Consider the following 20,695-nt stretch of genomic DNA (forward strand, 5'->3'; position numbering starts at 1 on the left):
ATTTTCTAAAGACTGTTATTATGATATGTATCATACACTGATTTCTTCTGCTTCAATTTTGAAACAGTTTATTATTCTTAACAAAACATATTTTGGGGCTAACTTCAACAATGCTAGATCACCTAGACTTTATGGATTATTCAAACAGGATTTACTGTTTATACTGCGAGCTACACTGTCAGTTCAATGTAGCACATTTCAACATTTTGCCAATTTACTCTCCCTACTGGCTATACAAACCAGGGGCGTAGCCAGTATTACATTAATTATTTTTAGAAAATAAAATTGAAATGCACTTAGCATAAAATATGGATTGATTTTTATCCTTTGGTTTGGGTTAAAACAAGTATATTTTCTTACGTTGCTAAGAAGGGAAATAAAATAATAAGATTCAGAGTCTAATATTTATTCATGATGATGGTCTAAAAGAAAATTCATTTTCTTCTACACAAAATATTCAAGTGACTTACATGAAAGTTAACTGTTTATTTGAAAAAATCAGAAGACAGTGGACATTATAGGCTTTTTGAGAATATCGGAGTGATGTGTTGGCACCTTATCCCTTACTAAGCCTATATAGACTGTATTTTACAAACTCTTCTGATATAATACAAGAACTATGATGTGAGATTACTGATGATAACCTCTGTTTGAGTTATCCCTACCAGAATTTAAGATGACACATCTGTAACATCGTGAACAACTCTATTTAAATCTTTCTTTCATAAAACTTTTAGATATATGTTTCCTTTCTTCTTACTTCTAAATATATGTCTTTCTTCTTCTTACTTTACTTGGTAAGGTGAATTTCACAACTTGCTAGGTGGTAGCCAATGAGCTCTCCCGTCTTTCTTCCTCTGTTTGCCAAATCTATCTGTAGGATCTAAAAGAATTTACTGTTGCCTCATTTCTTCTAAAACCTTCCTTATGGTTATGACAATATCTTGGAACAATAATTTGTATTTTATGAAAGTGTTCTATGATAATCTAAACAACCAGCATCCTTTTATCCAGTTACAACAGAGGAGGAAAATTATAATCAACTTCCCTTCCTTGTTACTCTAGTAATAAGAAACTGTTCACAAGTATATATATCGAAAACCAACACGCAGATCACTATTTAAAGTTTGGTACTTACCATCCTATACACCTCTTTTTTTCTCATGAACCATCTGTCTTTGTGATAATAATTTCTTAGAACATATTTCACATTGTTTTTGTCAAAATGATTACCCCTATTTTGTCTGTCGACCAAAAATTTCAAACTGCTAAGAAACATCAACAAAGTTGTACTGTAAAACAAAAAGAGGAGAAAAAAAGAACCACTAAAAACCTTTAAAACTATGACCAAAGACCAATACCTAAACTTAAATAATGAGGTTTTATTTACTGATACACCAATTTTGTTGCAGAGACAAAGGCCAATAAGATAAAAATTAACCAAATACTTCAAGAAGGAGAACAAAAGAAGCTATATGTACATTAAAACCAAATGTTCTGACCAAATACACAGCTTGAATACAAATTAATGAATTGTGGAATAAAATTTGGTTGTTTTGGCATTGGGTTTTAGTTACTTATACATATTGTGTCAGGAACTGATAATATTTAATTGTAATAATTCATTCCTTTCACTTGACTTTGTTAGCTTTACATTTATCCTCCTCTTTTTGTTGTTATTTGATTATATAGTATGCGTGTGTGTGTGGTTGTAAATGTAGTTTTGTTATAATTGATCATATGTAAGTTATAATTATTTAACAGATATAAATTCTCACCTGTTTTACATTTTTCATTAATTGTTGCAGGTTATGCAATATTCTACACTGTTATGTTTAACCTAAAGTTTATATTAAATTGTCTCTTGTTTGAAGAAGAATGAGTGTGCTTACATCTATTAAATATATAGTGGAATTTTCCCAAACGTTTATTTTGTTAAGTTTTGTTTTTCTCAGTTAAAAATTTCTCTTAAAAACTTTAAATGAAGATTTTATTATAAACAGAATAAGGTTACAGTTAGATACGAGATTTCTTGTGGTTGTTACCTCGCAACTATCACAAGTATACTTTTAATGTAAACATTGTTATTAGTATTATGTTAATATTTTGTAGTAACATAGTTTTCAGTATGAACATTATTACTTGAATTTTGTCACTATAAAGATTTGTTTTTCAAGATTTCATTCCTAAGTATTCAAACTATGGTTATTGTTACTATAGGTCAGCAGATGATGATGAGGATCCAGAAATTAAGGCAGAAAGAGAGAAAGAAAGAAGACAAGCTAATAATGCTAGAGAAAGGTTGATTAATTTTATAATTGCAAATTAAAAATGTTAATTAATATTTTAGTATTTATAATTTTATAGCACTTGCGAGTTGAATTTTTTATAAAAGATGTTAAAGCCACTCTTCATTTACTGTTTCTCGAAGCAGTAACCACTAATTTTAAAATGTTCAGTAAAACCTGGACCTGAACCTCTGAAAACCAACTTTTTTGTCATCTTCCATGTGATTTGACCCAAACTTCTATTTAAGATCAGTACAGCTTTTGATGAATGTTCTATTATAGTATAATTATTACATCTGGTACCTTCTTTTGACAAATTTGTGTAGTGTTTACAACAGTTTCATAGGCTATTTAAGTGCATAATATTTAACAAGTTAAATTTTGTTCTTAAAAATCAATTTTAAAAACAGGATTGTGCATAAGAGACAGTTAGACCTAAACTTCTATTTAAGATCTGTACAGCTTTTGATGAATGTTCTATTATAGTATAATTATTACATCTAGTACCTTCTTTTGACAAATTTGTGTAGTGTTTACATAAGTTTTAGATTTTATAACTGTAGCTTACCTTTATTACAGAGTAAGGTCTCTTGGATCAAAAAATTTATTTATTTAGAGGATAAAAATAGTCCATTAAATTATCATACATCCATTGACAATCAAAGCTTGAAAATTTAGATTCTGGTTTTGTGTATGATTTCAAAGCTTATCTTTGTTCAATAAATCATTTTAATATGTTCTTTAAGTATTTTAAGTGTTTAAAGTAGAAACTTGTATAGATTTTAATGTATTGACAGCACTTTGAATGATTAGCATTTATACATTTGTGAGTTATGAAACCCAGAAATAGCAGGTTTTATTTGATATTTCTGTTACCAGGATTCGTGTCCGAGACATTAATGAAGCATTTAAAGAGCTGGGTCGAATGTGTATGATGCACATGAAAGCAGAAAAATCACAGACAAAACTAGGTATTCTTCACCAAGCTGTGGAACTTATCACAAGCTTAGAGCAACAAGTTAGAGGTGTGTTTGATATTTGAAAAACCCTTTTAGTTAAGAAGTTTTTCTGTTTAAGTTTCTTTTAATGGTTGGTTAGTTTATAGAGGGTACCACAGATATACATCAACATAGTTTGGAAGATATTTCATAATCGAATGCAATTACAGTTATAAAAGCCACCACTGGTTACGAATAGAGAAAGGAAGTAACATACTTGTTTATTGTAAACTGACTGGAGGGTATTGTGTGATTCTGAATTAGTCCAAAAATCATCATCCTCTAAAAATTTAGTTTCATATGCAAGATATTTTATATCCAAAGTTGATATCAAAATAAGTGCCATACTTTGTTTTGTGTTTTTTTTTTATAGAGAGTAAACTTTTTTGCTGCACATTTCTTACAACATTTAAAAAAAGATACAAATACATTTATATTGTATTATTTTTTTTTAAGGATATGGTATATTAAAGTTGTTATATATAAATGTGTATTGTAGATGGAACTGAAAATGATAATGTGAAAAATTAGTCTCAGATTTAACAAGTTCAATATACGTTTACATATTACTTGGGAATTAAGCTTAGGAAAAAATATTTTGGCTCAGATCTTGTTGATTTTTCTGAAATAAAATAATCATGTGAAATATGTACAAAAGTAAAGTAATAGCTTAGTTTGGATTGTAGTTATTTGCAGATTAGTAGAATTTTTTTAGAAGTTAATAGTGTTAGAATAACAGTTTGAACTAATTACTAGGAATTTATCTAAAGCTAATCAGTTACTGTATATGTTTTTACTGATATTGAAGGAAAGTATCAAACTTTTAGAAAATTATTATAAGGTTAGATATTGCTATGAAAATCTAATATGGATATAAAATGGTAACTTTAGTAGACTGAGTGGGTAACACTAAATTATTTAAATAATTAAAGTGTAATATTTGATTAATATATTGATCCAGGAACCGGATATGTAGATAAACAGATTCCACATCGTGTGAACAGATTGTAAGGATTTGGTCTATAACAATAGACTGAAAGTAAATATTAGCTAGTATTAGCATAAAACAGGCTGTAGATGCTAATTTTAATTGCTACATTAGTGTAATTATTATTATGTTTTTGTTTCAGAGAGAAACTTGAATCCCAAAGCAGCCTGTTTAAAAAGAAGAGAAGAAGAAAAAAATGAAGAGGGCCCGAAGTTAGCAACACATGGGCTTCACCATGCACCCCCTGGGTTAGACCCTTTGTCTCATCAACGAATGCCCACGTCATTACCGGTGAGAAATTTATACTATAAATTTCTTCCATATTTCTGCTGTTGTTTTCCCGGAATGAAAATTTGAAGATTTAAGGAAATTCAAGTTATACATCTCCCAGTATTTCAATACACCTGTTTATGTTATTTAATGTTTCTGATGATAACAGTTTCCCTATATTGTAATGACTACATATGTATGTGTGTGTGCAGTACTATGACTTATTATATTTTTTAACTTATTTTACTGTGTGTTTCCTCTGTTTGTTTGTAAGCACATGTCTTCAGTATGTTATATAAATTTTTTGAGAGTGAGAAAAAAAAACAATGCCAATTTTCTTAAAACTTTTGCTTAATTTAATTATTTTCCAGTATATGAATGTGTAGGGAACTGCAAGGTGTCATTCTCACAAAATGGAAAGCAATCATTATTAAATATACCCTTGACTACATGTTAACCATTACCAAGATGAGAAATCTTTGTAAATTACATAGATGGCCTTGAGGTAGAAAAACAGATATATTTTATAATGGATTGATTGCCTGATATCTATACTTATTGATTAAAGTGATCAATACATTTAGGCATAAAGTTCCAAAAAAAGCACTTAACAATTTATTGCAATTTGATGTATATATATGTTCATGTTTATATGATGAATATTTTTTAACTTACTTAACACAACATAGTAAATGAGAGCCTTCAGAAGAAATTCATTTTGGTTTTTCATGCTCATGGTAATCACACTCTATGGGAAATAGCATATCCGTGAAAGTATTTAACTGCTCAAACATCCCAATAATAATAATTCATACAATTAATTGACTTTATTAATAAACATTTCTATCTTATACTGCATATAAAGAAACAATTTATTATTGGTAATACAAATTAGCTTATAAATATTTAAACATTTTTGTTCATCTTCACATTTAGCTAATCAATACCTTGATCTTTTCTTTATTTGTGTTCGTATACAAATAAATGGTTCAATACAAAAAAAATACCGATTTATTAAAATACATTTTCCTCTTTTGAAAATGTCATTGAAAAGGCAATAAAAAATCAAAATGTTGGAGAATATAAATTTTTATTAGAAAATTCAAGTGTATATTATTACATCATGCATTAGTTACAGCATAATTACAGTTAAGTTTAGTGATATAATAAATCTGTGTATGGTAGTTTATTGAATAGTTTAATCTGTGAAATAATTCAAAATTATTTTTACAGTGTTTCTTCCAGTTAGATCAGCAGAATTTTTTTTTTTCTGTTTGTCAAATTCTCAAAACAGTGTACAGTGAAATGTTTGTTGATTAAAATTGAGAATGTCATTAGAGTGAACTGTTGTGAGCTGCTATCATCATAAATGTTAACATTCAATTAATATGAAATAAAAGTTAATTTAATAGTAAGAATGTTTTAATATGTTGAAATTGGATAGACTTGCATCCAAAATATTAAAAGTCTTTCCCTGTTGAATATACTTGCATGCTGTCAACAATCATGTGACTTAATGTTCTGGATGTATTTGATACAGTGTTGATTGTGCATCAACTTACCAAGAGTTTTCTCCACTTTTCCATCTTCTATGTGATATACTGTACATGGGCCAGAAGAATATAAATGATCTCTGCTTTCCTGCTATAATTCAGATTTTTCTTGTTATAAGTCATGCTTTTAACTTTGCTACACCATGAATTATTAAACAAGATAAATTTTTTTGCTTATGCCTATTTGCAGAGCAGGATTTCTCAGTTAGTCCTAATCCTGAAGAAACTTTTGCTGGCCTGATCTCTTTTTTTTTTATCAGGTATATTCTGTTTTTAGTTTGAATCAAAATCTGTTATGCTTGAGGGTGCTAGTGTCATATTACTTTTCAGTTTCTTGACTTTCAGAGTGGTTACGGTAGGGATCTTCCATATGGCCTTCTATTTTTATCCATTGTCAGTTTTCTGTATTGCACAATATGATTTGTCTCATTTTGAGACTTTCTTCTTCAGTGCAATTATTACAGGAATTTCAGAACATGAACTGAGAAGAGGATGAGGAAGGCAAAACAGGAGGATGAGAATTACTTGATGAGCACCTTGAAAACGAATGATGATGAGAAGAAAGTCAAAATGCTAAAACCCTCACCAGCTCTTGCTGGCATGCTTTTCCTGAATAGGAACTAATTTGGGTGTACCTTTACTCTTTCCTTCTGACCTTACAGAGTTGCCAAATGTACAAATAAGTAGGGTGGGTCTTCTCAATCTACTAATTGACTCTTCTGTTCCAGATAAATACCTCATCTAAACTATTTGGGAGTCGTCTTGGTTCATTTGTTCATCTGCAGGATCCTTGAGTGTAATAGAACCTTCAATCTGGTCTTCACCATAATTTTTCTCTCCTTACCCCTCTTTCTGTTCAGTCACTGTCTTTTCCTCTTCCAATTCAATTTGCTTACAAATTTTGGATCAGTAAGTCTCAAATCTCCTTCAGAAAGGAGCAGTCATATTGTTTTATCATGCTTCTTTAGGTTTTACTCTCTTTGTGATTCAGAAATCTATCATAAACTTGTCTCAATTCATTCTTTACCTGGAGAAACCATTTCAAAATTAAAAACATGAGGTTGTTATGAAAGTTTCTTTATCATGTCTATTTGATGTTTATCTTGATATCTCTCTTCATCTGTACTACCAACAATTTATTCAGCTTTTCCATTCATATAACATTGATTTTTCACTTTTAAGTAGATGATTGGCTTATTCTGACCCTTTTGTCCACTCAGTTGACCACACAACTAGTTAAATCACCATACTCTAAACATTTGGGGTTTGTACCACCATGATTCAATGAACTCTTCAGCCATTTCCTATGGCATTTTATGCCTTAGAACCTCTTATATACACTCTTCTATTCTCAGCATCTACTACTAAAGACATCATTTCTGCTTTGGGAACAATGGCTTCACTTCAAAAAGTCATTTGCTTGGGGCACAATTACACGCAACACCTCCAATGGGACCCTGTTTCTAAGTGGAGTCTGATTTCAGACCCATTGTCATGCTGAGCAACTATTTCTCCTGTTACTCTCAAATTTTTTCACTGTTGGTTGAATTGAAAGTTTTACAACAATAGGTTCTCTTCTTCTTCCTCATCCTATAGACCTTCATCTTTTCACAGATCCTTCTTTCAGGCACTACTTTGGGGGATCAGTATCATCCTAGTTCTTAAACCTTCAAGAAGCAATAACTCCTATCAACATGTTAGAGCTTTGGGCTGTTCAGCTTGCTTGTCTCATGTTTCTGTGTTGGTTCACACAGACAATGCTACAGTAGTGGCTTACACCAGCAATCATGGCTTATTCTTGCAGCCTGTGCTTTGTTACAGTTCCTTGACTTCTTTGGCTTGATTTTCAACATGTTTGCTTTTGATCCTGTCACATGTCCTGTGTTGTGATGAAAAATTTGGTAGACTCTCTCAAGATCATCAGTTTCTCTCCATAGTGTGGACCCTCCATTCTTTCATTTTCAGTGGTTATGTGAACTCTTGGGGTCATCCAATGATCATTACTTTCACTTTTTTCAGCATTCATTTTCTTCCACTCTGCTGGTCTCCAATTCCAGATCCAAATTCCCTGGCAGTGGACACCCTAAGTTGATCTTTGGAGAATCTAAACCTTTATGTATGCTCTCCTCTCAACTTTTTTTCTTGGGTTCTTGCCGATATCAATTACTTGAAGTATCAGGTTTTCATTATCACTCTACTGTGGCAAGCTGAACCATGGTTTCCATAATTAAATCAACCTTCTCATGAGGAACCAGTCACATTTTCACCACATCTTTTACGATAACCTTGCATATCCATTTTTTCAACTTGATATTGTAGGTCTATGGCTTCACAGCTGATTATTATCCAGTTTTTGTATGAGAATCAAGATTCTCTTTTTCCAAGTGCCTCAACTGTTAACCCATCCTCAACAATGCTCTTCCCTAGTTGTCTCTTAATCTCAAATGGCTACTTTCTGGAGTTGATTCATTAAATATTATATTTTGCTTAATTCTAACTCCCCAATAAGTTGCTTCTTTCCTTAAGTATTTGTCTGATGATCATGGTTTATCAACTTTTTTATTGCTGTACAGCACTACCTTTTCTGTCACCTTTAGATGCTGTGGAAGCCACCAATCTCGTTTGTTCTCACTATTCAAAGACCCTTTCTGAGCCTATCATTTTCAAAGACTCCAGTTTACTAGATGTTGTCCTAAATGGTACTGAGGTTTAGTCTTGTGTGTCTTGGCTTCTTTCCCTTTTCAACACATAGCAGTTTTTTTTCCTCCATTATATTTTACTAGTTGCATTGGGCAGAAGACTTTCTCATAGCTATACCTTTGACACTTCATGTACATTATTTTCATTGAAGGCCTTATGTTATGATCAAGCCTTCTTGCCTAAAACTTGGGCTGAAAGAGAAGGTAACCATTGTTTCTTGCGTACTGTGTTACCTGCTCTTACTGATCACGATTCTCTTTCAGAGTAATGATTTTTATGCCCTGTCTGGGCTATTCGTTTTTATCTTGCACATATGAAATCTTTCAGAGAGTTTTGGAAAATGTTGTTTGTACCTTATGACAAATCACAGTCTTCAGACCTTGTTCTTACAAATTGGTTTGTGCAACTGATTGTTATTTACCAGTGTTATGGGTCTCAAGATCACCTTTCAGAAGGTTTCGATGTTTTAAAGGTCTTGAAAATGAGACTGGCTAAATTTAAATGTTTCATCAGTATTAGATCACTCACCACCTACCCAGGATTATTAAGTGATTATGCAGAAGTTTATACGAGGTGCAGTGTAGCATCACTGATGTTTTACTAGTAAAACTCCTTTGGTACTACGCCTTTGCAACGATGTTTATAACACCTCCCTTATTTCTGTTTACATCATCAACTGCCACATTACCTGTACACCAATCCTCTGTATAACTCAAGATACATGTATTCAAAACTAACTGGTACTATACATTGCATTACGCATAAGCTCACTACAGATTTGTATGAACTTCACCTGGTGCATGTATTTACATCAAATGCTAGCAATTATCTCCAATATTTAAAATGTCTAGTAGATATGCTGTGATCCTGTTTGGCTTCAAAGATCATAAAGAATTTACTAACACCTATACTAATTTTAGTTTTATTTGCTGCTCTTTTTTATTTTTTTTATAGGAGGAGACATTAAAACAAAGATTGTGGGGTTGATGTGTAAAAGATTTGTGGTTAAGATGTTAATAAAGTTTATTTGATGCATGTGATTTTTATTCTTCTTGCTTTATTTTTTATTGTGTAATCTATTACAAGATCTTGGTCTCAACTGCAACACTGTTATTTACATGATCCTGAAAACCCAAAAAGAAAATTTTAGGTTATATCTCATAAAATTTGAGTTTGGTGCTGTTTTTGGCGTCTCAGTTGCAGTATCCTTTTAGAGGCTAACATTTCGAGAAATCTGAATACACTGCTGTCTCTTTAACTCTGAGATTCCATTTGTGATTCTTCAAGCCAAATGGAATCTATAAGAAGTACTTCCTTGTCACCTACTTAGTTACAATTTTGGTTTATACGTATGTTGTGCATGATAACCCAGCTATACCTCTATTGCCAAATATCCCTGTTAACAAGTACAGCAAGAGCATCCAGGCTAGAACAATCATTTGATGAAAAGAAAAAAAAAATCATGGTTTCTCTTTTATAAGATGAGATTTCGTGCTTGAATGGATTTGTCCAATCAGGATTCTTGCTGGTCTGCATGAGATAATTATGCTATCTGGAAATTGACAGAGGATGATGCCTCAGCAAATACCTTTCCATAGTTGTCTGTATATCCTTGCCTGGCCTTCAGGACATTGGACATAACAAGGTCATTCTCCATACAGGATGAGGTACAACTTACTGCTTTATTTCTATTTTTCTTAACCTTATTTATTGTTCAAATTGTATTGTCCTAGGTCAAAGAAGAAGACCCATTTTTTTGTTTTTGTCTAGAAAAAAAAACATTTTGAGAGCTGCAATATGCCCTAATGGTCTAACCTAAAAGGGGGAGGGGGCTTACCCCTGAAGTACACCCCCCTCCCACAAACAGGACTTTTTGTGTTTTTCCATTGTGACTGCAGCTAAGAAATGTGAACTGTAGCAGGAAAGATACATGCACAATATGTTGTGTGGTGAAGATAGGAGAATGGAGAATTGTGGGTAAGTTGACACATGTTCTACATTATCTCAAGAGCATTCAGAATCTTAAGTTGCATGGTTGTTGACAGCAAAAAAGCAACTCAACAAGAAAAGGCATTTCATATTTCAGGATTAAGTATTGTCCTAAAATTAATTTATGTTGTAAAAAGGTAAAATTTGGGCATTTTCCAAATACAAGGTTTTGCTTTTTGCAACATATTTAGTTAAGTATTCTTACTTTACTTATTATATATGGGATCAAAACATATAATATTTTATTACATTAATATTTTTTCCAAATAATCCTTCATAATTATGATTGGTGTTCCTTTACCTTTATTTCTTATTTTCTACATGTATGTACATGGAATAAAAGAGTAAAATATTAAATTATCAATAGTATGCTATTAATTGTTTATAATTGCTTTCTCCAGGGACCGCAGCCTCCACTGCCTCCAACACATCCACAGCAATAGAACTAGTATATTGAAACATTACAGTTCTTATTGTAGCATATGCTTGTTGACTGTGGATTGTACAGAATTTTTGGGCCACGACGGCCCCCACAGCCTATGGACTTGGAGGACACATTTCAGCGCTTCCTTCCAATTGCAGCAGTAATTTGATCATTACAAAAGCCGGATTACAAAAACCATTGAATCAGAAATAAAAAGAGGAAATATATTGTTGCTAATGTGTAATCCTTTCTCTGGATAGCTAGGACTAAGTAATGATTTATTTTTGGAAAATGAAGAAAATTCCTGTACTGAAACCTGCTTAAGTGTTGATATTCAAATGCACAGAGAAAAGAAAGAGCCAGGCTTAAGAAGCTGATGTTTTTCTATTTTTTATCATGGTTATTCAAGGCCAAAGTAATAATTGGTGACTCCTTTTAAATGTAAAATGGGGTTTGGGTCAAGATAAAACATCCTTTTCACCCTGTACATGTTCCCTTTTCTGTCAAAAACAAGAATAAACATTATGGTATCTAGTATTTTCAAATATATACCATAAATTATAGGACACTCACTACTTAGTTTTCACTCACTGAGATTAAGGGGGAAAGTATCTCGACCTTTTTTCTTCTCTGTCGATAAAACTTCTCTCTTTGGTAATATTTTGTTTTACCTACAGTGATTTCACTGGTTAAAGTGATGCACCTCTGTTGTTTTGTACTTATCTTGACTCGTAAAAACTCACACATGCAAAGGCCAGTGAGGTGTCATTTTTAGAGGTGGAGGTGATTTATTGTCACGTTTGTCTGATGCACTTTCTACTTGTACAGACTATTTAGTCAATGGTATAGTGTACATCATTATTAAAAAACTTAAAATAAGATACATCTCTCATTTTTTTCCAGCAACTTCTTTTAATGTACTTAATAAAGAAAACAAATTTTATCACTGGGAAATGTTTTCATAACTACCTTTAGGGTTAAGAACAACAGGTTTCTGAAATTTTAGTTTTAAAAATATGTTGATCTAGATGGTGGTGCTTCTGCAAAGTTGACTTTATCAAAACTTTTATTATGCTTGTTGTATCTGTTTTATTTCTATTAAGTGCAAGTTTTGGAAAGTTCTTTTTTTTTTAAAATCTAGAGATCAAGATGTATTTTAAAGAGACTGTTTTGTAATTCACTTATTTCTTCAAGTGAAATCAGCTGTAGGATTAAAAACACCTCCCTTATTAAAACTTTATTATAAAAAAACAGGTGCTAATACATTACCCTAAAAATGAAGATCCAAATCATAATTTAAATTGCTTGCACATTAGTGATAGATCTGTTAATGTCAAACTTACTTGTTGATAAGAGAGTATGTTGTTAAAACTTAAGTTAATGCCAACAAGAAACAACGTAGAACAAGAAATTCTTCATTGTATATTTTGTGTTATGCATTTACAAGTGAAACATTAAGTTTTCTTTATGCAAGTGCTCATTTATAATCATCGTTAATGTTGTATTGCAGCTTTTATGCAAAAAACAAAACAAAAACATTTAGCTTGCCTTTTTTAAAATTGTTATATTTTTGATTTTATAGCTTGTCACAGTAAAGCAGCTTATGATCCCATTGTACCATATGTGAAACATGTTGCAGTGCAACTAGTAATTATATATATAAAATTACATCTGTACTGTAGGAAGAATAAGCCATTATAAAATGCATATATTTCGTGGTTACATGTGCTTGCTCTTTTTTTTCTTTTGTAGTGTATTTGTTTTTGGATCGGTGTTGTGAAATAATCTGTCATTGTTCTCCTCTTTTGCTCCAATAGCACTTTTGTTTTTTATTTTTTAAATGTAATTCATTGGGTCTGTGTTCTGTCTATTGTTTGTAAGCACATATCTTCAGTATGTTATATACATTTTTGAGAGTGAAAAGAAATAAACAGTGCCATTTTTCTTAAAACTGTTGCTCAACTTAATTATTTTTCAGTGTGAATGTGTGGTTAAGTGCAAGGTGTCATCTAAAAAAAAATCATTGTTAAAGATACTAATGACCACTTGTTAACCATTACTAAGGTTAAAAAAAAATTTTTGTTGGTTAAAATAAGAGAACCTCACTAAGTCTATATTCCTTGCTATAAAATGCATTCTGATTGAAAAAGAAAAGCTTCTTTGTAAATGTTTCAAAGAATAGTGTACTGGTGTCAGAATAATGAATGTTTCAAGTGAATTCATAAAAAGCTTTAAATATCAATAAATTAGAATTTATCCAGATGTTTAAAACATCAAGAAAGCTTTTGCTTATATAGACATTTCTTCAACAATAAAGATAATGTTTAAAATCATGTTAAGTTACAACTTGAAGATATATTTTATTTGGTCAGTATTCATCATAAGATATTATAACGTCTTGTGACTTCTTTATACTTCATAACATGTTCTTAACATAGAAATAAACATAATATCCAAATTTGATGATTTATTGCCAGCATTTAATTTTAAACTATATCGATTATCCTATAATTATATAAATATAAAGAACAGTGGAGAAACAAAATGGCCAACAAAAGTTAGAATTCAGGAGCATAATAGGCATACAAAAGTGTAATACTGATCTGTATGCAATATCCCATCACGCCAAAGAAAATGACAATGGGATGTGAAATCATTCAGGAGAAAAGGAGAGATCAAAGTGGCTTTCTACATACACGTAACTGATAACACACACTGTTATCCTAGCATAGAAATGGTGATAGGGGCTGGGATCTGATCCTGGGTCTTATTAAAAAGAGTGGTGTGCTATGTAGGAAGAGTATCCAAAATTTTATTACTTTCTATACAGTGTGGTGCTTATATGTAAGGTGACTGCCCTAGAGGTCCACCAGACGTAAATCACGAAAAGTCCACATATGAGAGATGTAAAATTGATACTTCTTGTGCCCAGGAGTCTGTATGATGCTAGTTGAGCCAAATTCGTAAGCTCACTTATAAGGTACACAAAATTAACACTTTTGGTACTTGAGAGGCCTGCCTGATACAAATTTGCAACTCAAGAAAGAGACACCTATGAACAGGTCTCTTATATAATGTAAATTAAGAAGAAAACATCCGCCAAGCAACAGTTGTATTATATTATGTGTTAACTATATTAACGAAGGACAAAGACTGTCCTTGACCACAGTTATTCTTGGACATTATAATAAACCTTAATTAAAGCGCCTCCACCATTCTAACAATTATCTGAAGCTCATTTCTGATGTAACAAGAGAGTTCTGTCGTCGATTTATCTAAAATGTATCACTTATTATCATGTAATTACTGACGATAAATAGAAGTCCGAATTCACTAACCATGTAAAGCTTGTTTGGAGTCAAAGTGACACTAGGCATACACTACCTTATATATTGCCTTTATATAGCGTTTGCAATTACAAATATAAAATTGTTTCACAAAGTTGACTTGAAACTCATTAAAACAATAAAAAAAAATAACAGTGGTGTATTATGAGATAACATTATGGAGGCAGTATTCTCTCTAAGTGAGGCGTCTCAACATTTTGACGGCCTTAATGACCCTGGTAGTCGATAGGCCTAAAGCCCAAATAATCAGCTGGTAGCATCGCAAAACGGCCTAATGATACAATAGGGTCGATGGTCCAAAAAACAAAGACTCGTAGCGCACTTTGCCTTGATACTGGTGCGCATGAAAAAATTAAAGGGAACATTAAATGGAGGTAGCTTAGATCGTTTGAAAGAAGCAGGAAACATTTCGTGATATATTTTAAAGACTACCAATTTGAATTGCTTTTTACATAATATAAATCACTTTTAATCGGGCATAATGTGTGTAATTACAAGAATGTTTTTTTTTATTGACTTTCCTTAACGTTTTCCTCGACTAAATTAGAACATCGATTGACTTCTGACATATGCACCTCTTTATTAAGCCATAAACCTAAATTGTGTTTCCAGTAACACTACTGGCCCAGTTTGTTAGTTTTTGTTTTTTGTTCAAATGATTAATAGTTATGTATAATTATAAAAAGTACGAATAACTGAACCCAGCTATCAAATGAAATCGTGAAAAAAAGATGGCGATCTGATAACTCAGTTCACACTTATTTCATTAAGATCTATTTGTTCATGTTGCGAGTGAAAACTTGCGGAATATAACGACTGAATTATTCGGACTAATGATGTGGTGAATCTATTTCTATTACGTAACGTTTGCTGTTTACAATGTGCCGTTTGCAACATCAGGTGTTATGAAATGATGCTGACGTCTACGAGATGCACATTATATAATACTGACTGCATACGGTGTGCTCATGAAATAAATTTGACCCTTAAAACAATATTCCTAGAAAATATCTATAATTAAAAGATAAATGTGTAGTCCGATTTATTACTCAGTTTACCACTTGTTACTGAGTTATACCTATTTCGGGGAATTCTACCCATCATCAGTGAACTTGGATAAAGGAAAATAAGACTAGTTTTCACATCGTTGTAACAGTTTGTTTTTGTTGGAAGGTTATTTTAAATTGTATGGTGAAAATAATTCAAAGCCCATTCCACGTAACGGTAAAGAATTAGTTTAGTTTTTCGCTAAATTATTTTACAGGATTGTACATTTTGTAACACGTAGACTTCGTTTACAAATATCGTACCAACGTAATTATCACGCTAACTGTTCTACACTAACATAAAATAATAAACTTACCTGTATAACTTTATGGCTGAGCGACTACTGTAAACAAGAACACTGATTGATTCACTCTACTATCTTCTCGATGTTTCACTGAACCGCGTATTTATAACTTAACCTCCGACGACAAAACTTTTAGAACTTCCTAAGTCTAAACATCATCATTTACGACCCACATCTCCCTTCAGCAAACAAGCAAATTACAACATTGAAAATATAACTTGCAATAATATAGTGGCGGAGTGTATATTATATGTATGGTGTTTTGAAATATCTTTTATTTCTACCATATTTCCATAGGAATTTCGAGCATATTTAGCACTGATGGTACTAATTTCTTATTGTAAGTTATTCAGCCTGACGAGCTTTGTATTGAGCGATACCCGTCGTCACTAATATACATGGTGAACGTAGAGTGATTGAAATACTATTATGCACTTAAATCATTGAAAAAACCTAAAAGAATGATTGAAAAAATAGAGGATTAGAAATATAATAGGCCTAATACTAATGTCTGGCGAAAAGTATAATTAATTGTAACCCTGCTTCGCCAGATTAGAAAGCGTTCAGACCATAACAGTTGTTGTAACAAATGGATTAAAATGTTCCATCCATTACACTGTTTATTGTGTCCCAGTCGTCCTTTACTGGGAAAAATGCGTCGTTGGTAATGGATATGACGAGCATAGTGTGGGTGATATAGTAGGTGTACTTCCGCAGGGTCCCCGAAAGTATTCTGTTTCAAGAGTAAGTAAAACCAACATTAAAAGTAACAAATCTTTTATTTATTGCTTTCGAACTTCATATGTCATGCTATGTTGTAGCCTACAGAGTGCATAATTCTTCTCGTGATTCATGGCATGTGCACGTCTTACTGATGTCACGACAGTACAAATTGCACATTAAGCGTCCCTTATGTGACGTCATTTTAGTATCTACTGACTAACAGACAGACAACACATTACTGTATACTAGTGGGATTGGTTAAAACAGGTGAAAAAACATAAGATGGTAAATAAAGAATATAGTGTTAAAAATATAATTATACCTAAAATTAATGTCTTCTGGTAAGTATAATTAAATATAATCACGTTTCGGCCGATCAGAAAACGCATTCAAGCCATAATACTAAACATTATATTTGAAGAAATATGTGGAAACTATAAAATTATTTAATTTGATTGTTGGAATATGCACTAATCATTGAAGATGGCCTTGGTGAATAACTTGGTAACCTTAGTCATTCCATACACTGGCTTAGGGATCACCTGATAATCTAGTTGATTTTGGTAGAAATTGGACTTTATATAATATATATTAACGAAAAAAATTCGAACAAACGTTTTATTAAGTGAAACACACACAAGCAAATGGATCCCTTTAAATGTTGAAATATTTTTAACTACGAAATTAAAACACAAATCTTACTCTTTACTCACAAAAGCGAACCGCATTCAGTAATTAAAAAATAACAAACGAAAAACCATATTTGTGACTTTTAACGTAAAAGAAATGTCATTGTTTTTCTTTATTTTCCCTAGTGGGGACTTACAATGCTAAAATTTTGAGTTCAATTCCTCGTGGCGGACACAACTCAATTAACCTATTCTGTAGCTTTGCGCTAAAAAACGATACCAACATCATTTTCTCCATAACTAAATTTGTTTGTTGTAAATACGAAGCTACAAAATTGGCTTTCGTGTTCTGCCCACACGGGTATCGAAATCCGAATTTTTGCATCGTTAGTCTGCAAACCTACCGCTGAGCTAGTGGGGACTGCATAACTAGAAAATGCTAATTCTTATTTGGAAGCTTTTTTAGGAAAAATAATAATGTTAACTCCCATAAACCACCATTATTGGCTCGGCGGCGAGTCTGAGAGCATACACTTGAGGTGAGCAGATCACAGATAGTGCATTGTGTAAATTTGTATTTAACAGCAAACAGGTACTCGAAAGACACTTAACCAATTAACTTTATTAATCAAAATAAAATTAAAATATAGCTCCTGGCTATTTCCCTATACATTTAAGTTATTACTTTGAATGACGCTAGCTATCAATTGACTTTTAACTCGCTCTACGTACGTAATGGTGGAAACCTTATATCTGTGTCTTTTTCATCTAAACAGCAAGAGTATAAACTTAAAAACAAAAAAGTGTACTTGATTTTGAATATTACAATTACGTTCTTATGCCTAAAGGTTCCCCTTACCCAGTTTAAAAGCTTGTTATAAAATCAAATTAACTGCAGACATTATATCCTCCTCCCACCACATTCCTCTTAATTTGTCCACTGCGGATCGAAATCGTTTCAGATGTATCTTTTGACGTTTTGTCTCTCACAAGTCACTGCCCAACTCTTGAGTTCTTGTATTGAATGAAAAGCTTATTGAGTTGTGATTTTTGGGAGAAAAAAGATAGATCTGAAATGCTGTTTTTTACACATCTGATTTCGAACTACAATGAAAAAATGAAGAGAAATGTGTGGAAAACCATCTGCAATTAGCTTGTTTTATGACAATTGTTAGACCTATTGGTTTTCCACAATTTCGCCGACTTTTGGAGTTTATAAAGTTATGAAACTAGGTCTTATCTTGACGTAAACAAAACTACCAACAGACTTTTGGAGATTGTACTATTACAATAAAGAAAGAAATTTATCGTTTTAAAAAGATTAGAAAATTGTCTAACGGCAAAGCCATAACCCTGTTTTTAGGGGAAAAGGTCCCAACATGAGCACCGGATTAAGCCACAGCGGGGACCCATGAGTATATTGTCTGAACTTAGGGATGTTTATCCTATTATTTTATCGGTAAACAAAGGCCAAATATTTGTTAAGAGAAATAAACTCGTATTCTAAAATTAAAAGCAAAGTTAATTTTATCATTCCACCATTCAATTATATATGAAATTATACGTTCTTACCCGTTGAGATTCGTCGAGTATCGTAAATGAATATTTGTCGCTACAGAAAGAGTTTTTATAGGAACAGTGCTATATGGTGAAATTCATGATGTGCACGCGCTAATATGGTGATGAAAATATGATGAAATTGTGAACTTCACTTGATCTCCTACTGAATGTACATCATAGATTTCAACATGATGTTTAAAAAAAGTATTTCTGACCAGGTGATTTTTTAATGGTTCGAAATTAACTCAATTTAATCAATATAATGATATATATATAGTCATGGAAACGCGGGGCCCTGGGCCATGGCCTCGTGTGCTTTGTGTTAATCCTGCTCTGCTAGGATTGTGCAAAACATAAACATTATCTACACAGTAAACAGTTAAGTTAATATTACATCAAAACGGAAGGAGTGCATTACAAACAGCAAGATCAAACCTATGACAAAATAGAACATATTTTGGTTAAGGCTTGTTTTTATTTACACACACACACACACTTGTATATAATAAGAGGTATAGCTCCAAAACTATTATATCAATTACATTAATTGCCAATAGGCGATCAAGATCAGCACTATAAAACAATAATGAACTTAATATAAATTCAAAACTATTAAAAAAAAACCTTCGCACTTTCCGATCGTTATCCAAAAGTCATAATGGAGATTGCCTGTGGTAATAGCACTTAAATTCGTTGGGGATATCTCACCTATCAGACAATATCAAAAAAGCAGATGAGACACCAGTCAGCAGTCGTGGAAAATTCATTACACCCACAGCGTTTGAACTCTTACTGCCTTTCACTGTCTGCAGCCAGTTGTGGGATGGCAGTTACCCTTACAATGATGTAATAAAGTTAAAAGTAGAAATAAGATAAAATTAAGCCATCCAAAAAATATGTATTTCTACTAAACAATGCCTACCATCCTCTACCCTTAAGAGTTTTAAAAAATCCTTAAAGTAGAATAAATACCACCTTAATAATTCTACTACATGTTACTCCAAACCTCCACCTTTTTCTGAAATTGACTTATTAAAACAGATCTTAAAAGAACTACAAGACTTACCTTAAGTAGTTCATATTGTCACATTATTCAAGATTAAAAACAAGTCAGTATTTTTTATTATATTATTAAAAGCTATTAATTTCGCTATCGGAGCAACCGAAAGTACATCTGCTACTCAAATGTTAATTATACAATAAATAATGAAGATATTTTACTTTTGGATTCTTCGAGGCCACGGCTATCGGTATCAAAGTATAATCAAAGAAAGATAAATGTTACTTAATTAAGTAATTATTTCTTAACTTTAAGTGCTTTCTAATTATTATTTATGTTAACATTTAGTTTCCTTTCGTAGAGAGGCCAATAATTTAGATTTACATGTATATATTTCGCTGATAACAGTCATTAGGTGATGTACATGACCTTAATCAACCTTGTTCAGGATATTGTTACGTCTCTGGTCGTTTGTTAATTACCTGTAAAAATTCTTTCCGAAGAACTTCAGCGAAACAAGTCCTTTCTTAAATAAAACTAGTTTATTCTTTCTCAATACAACTTTGCAATACACTTAATTTCCACAGTCACTTTAATTTAAACACACGCTATAATTCACAACGATTCACGCACTTTACTTACGACTTGACTCGATTATCTGTCTCTATATCTCCCTATCTGCAATTCCAATTCCGATTAATTGTCTCGCTTTATCTGGTGCGCTTATATACAGGAATAGAGGGCGTCTAGCAAATACTGGATTATTCGTGATGTTCCCCGATCCTTCTAGAAACTCATCACGTGTTACCAGAGTCACGTGACTTCCGCTGTCGTCACAATATCTAACGTAACCATTCTTACTATAGGCCTGAATA

General features: G+C 32.1%; 1 protein-coding gene across 1 annotated transcript in view; it reads left to right on the forward strand.

Annotated features, from left to right (window-relative positions):
- LOC106458416 (transcription factor 4-like) overlaps window positions 1–13,177 on the forward strand; it is a 29,345-nt gene extending 16,168 nt beyond the window's left edge. Inside the window, exons 8-11 of the mRNA XM_013917929.2 lie at window positions 2,221–2,301; window positions 3,168–3,313; window positions 4,417–4,565; window positions 11,188–13,177. Coding sequence (XP_013773383.1) covers window positions 2,221–2,301; window positions 3,168–3,313; window positions 4,417–4,565; window positions 11,188–11,229 — 418 coding nt within the window. The 3' untranslated portion in view covers window positions 11,230–13,177. The remainder of the gene's footprint in view (window positions 1–2,220; window positions 2,302–3,167; window positions 3,314–4,416; window positions 4,566–11,187) is intronic.
- The last annotated feature ends 7,518 nt before the right edge of the window (window positions 13,178–20,695 follow it).

Source organism: Limulus polyphemus, unplaced genomic scaffold (genome assembly GCF_000517525.1).
Source record: "Limulus polyphemus unplaced genomic scaffold, Limulus_polyphemus-2.1.2 Scaffold459, whole genome shotgun sequence".
Lineage (NCBI taxonomy): Eukaryota > Metazoa > Arthropoda > Merostomata > Xiphosura > Limulidae > Limulus > Limulus polyphemus.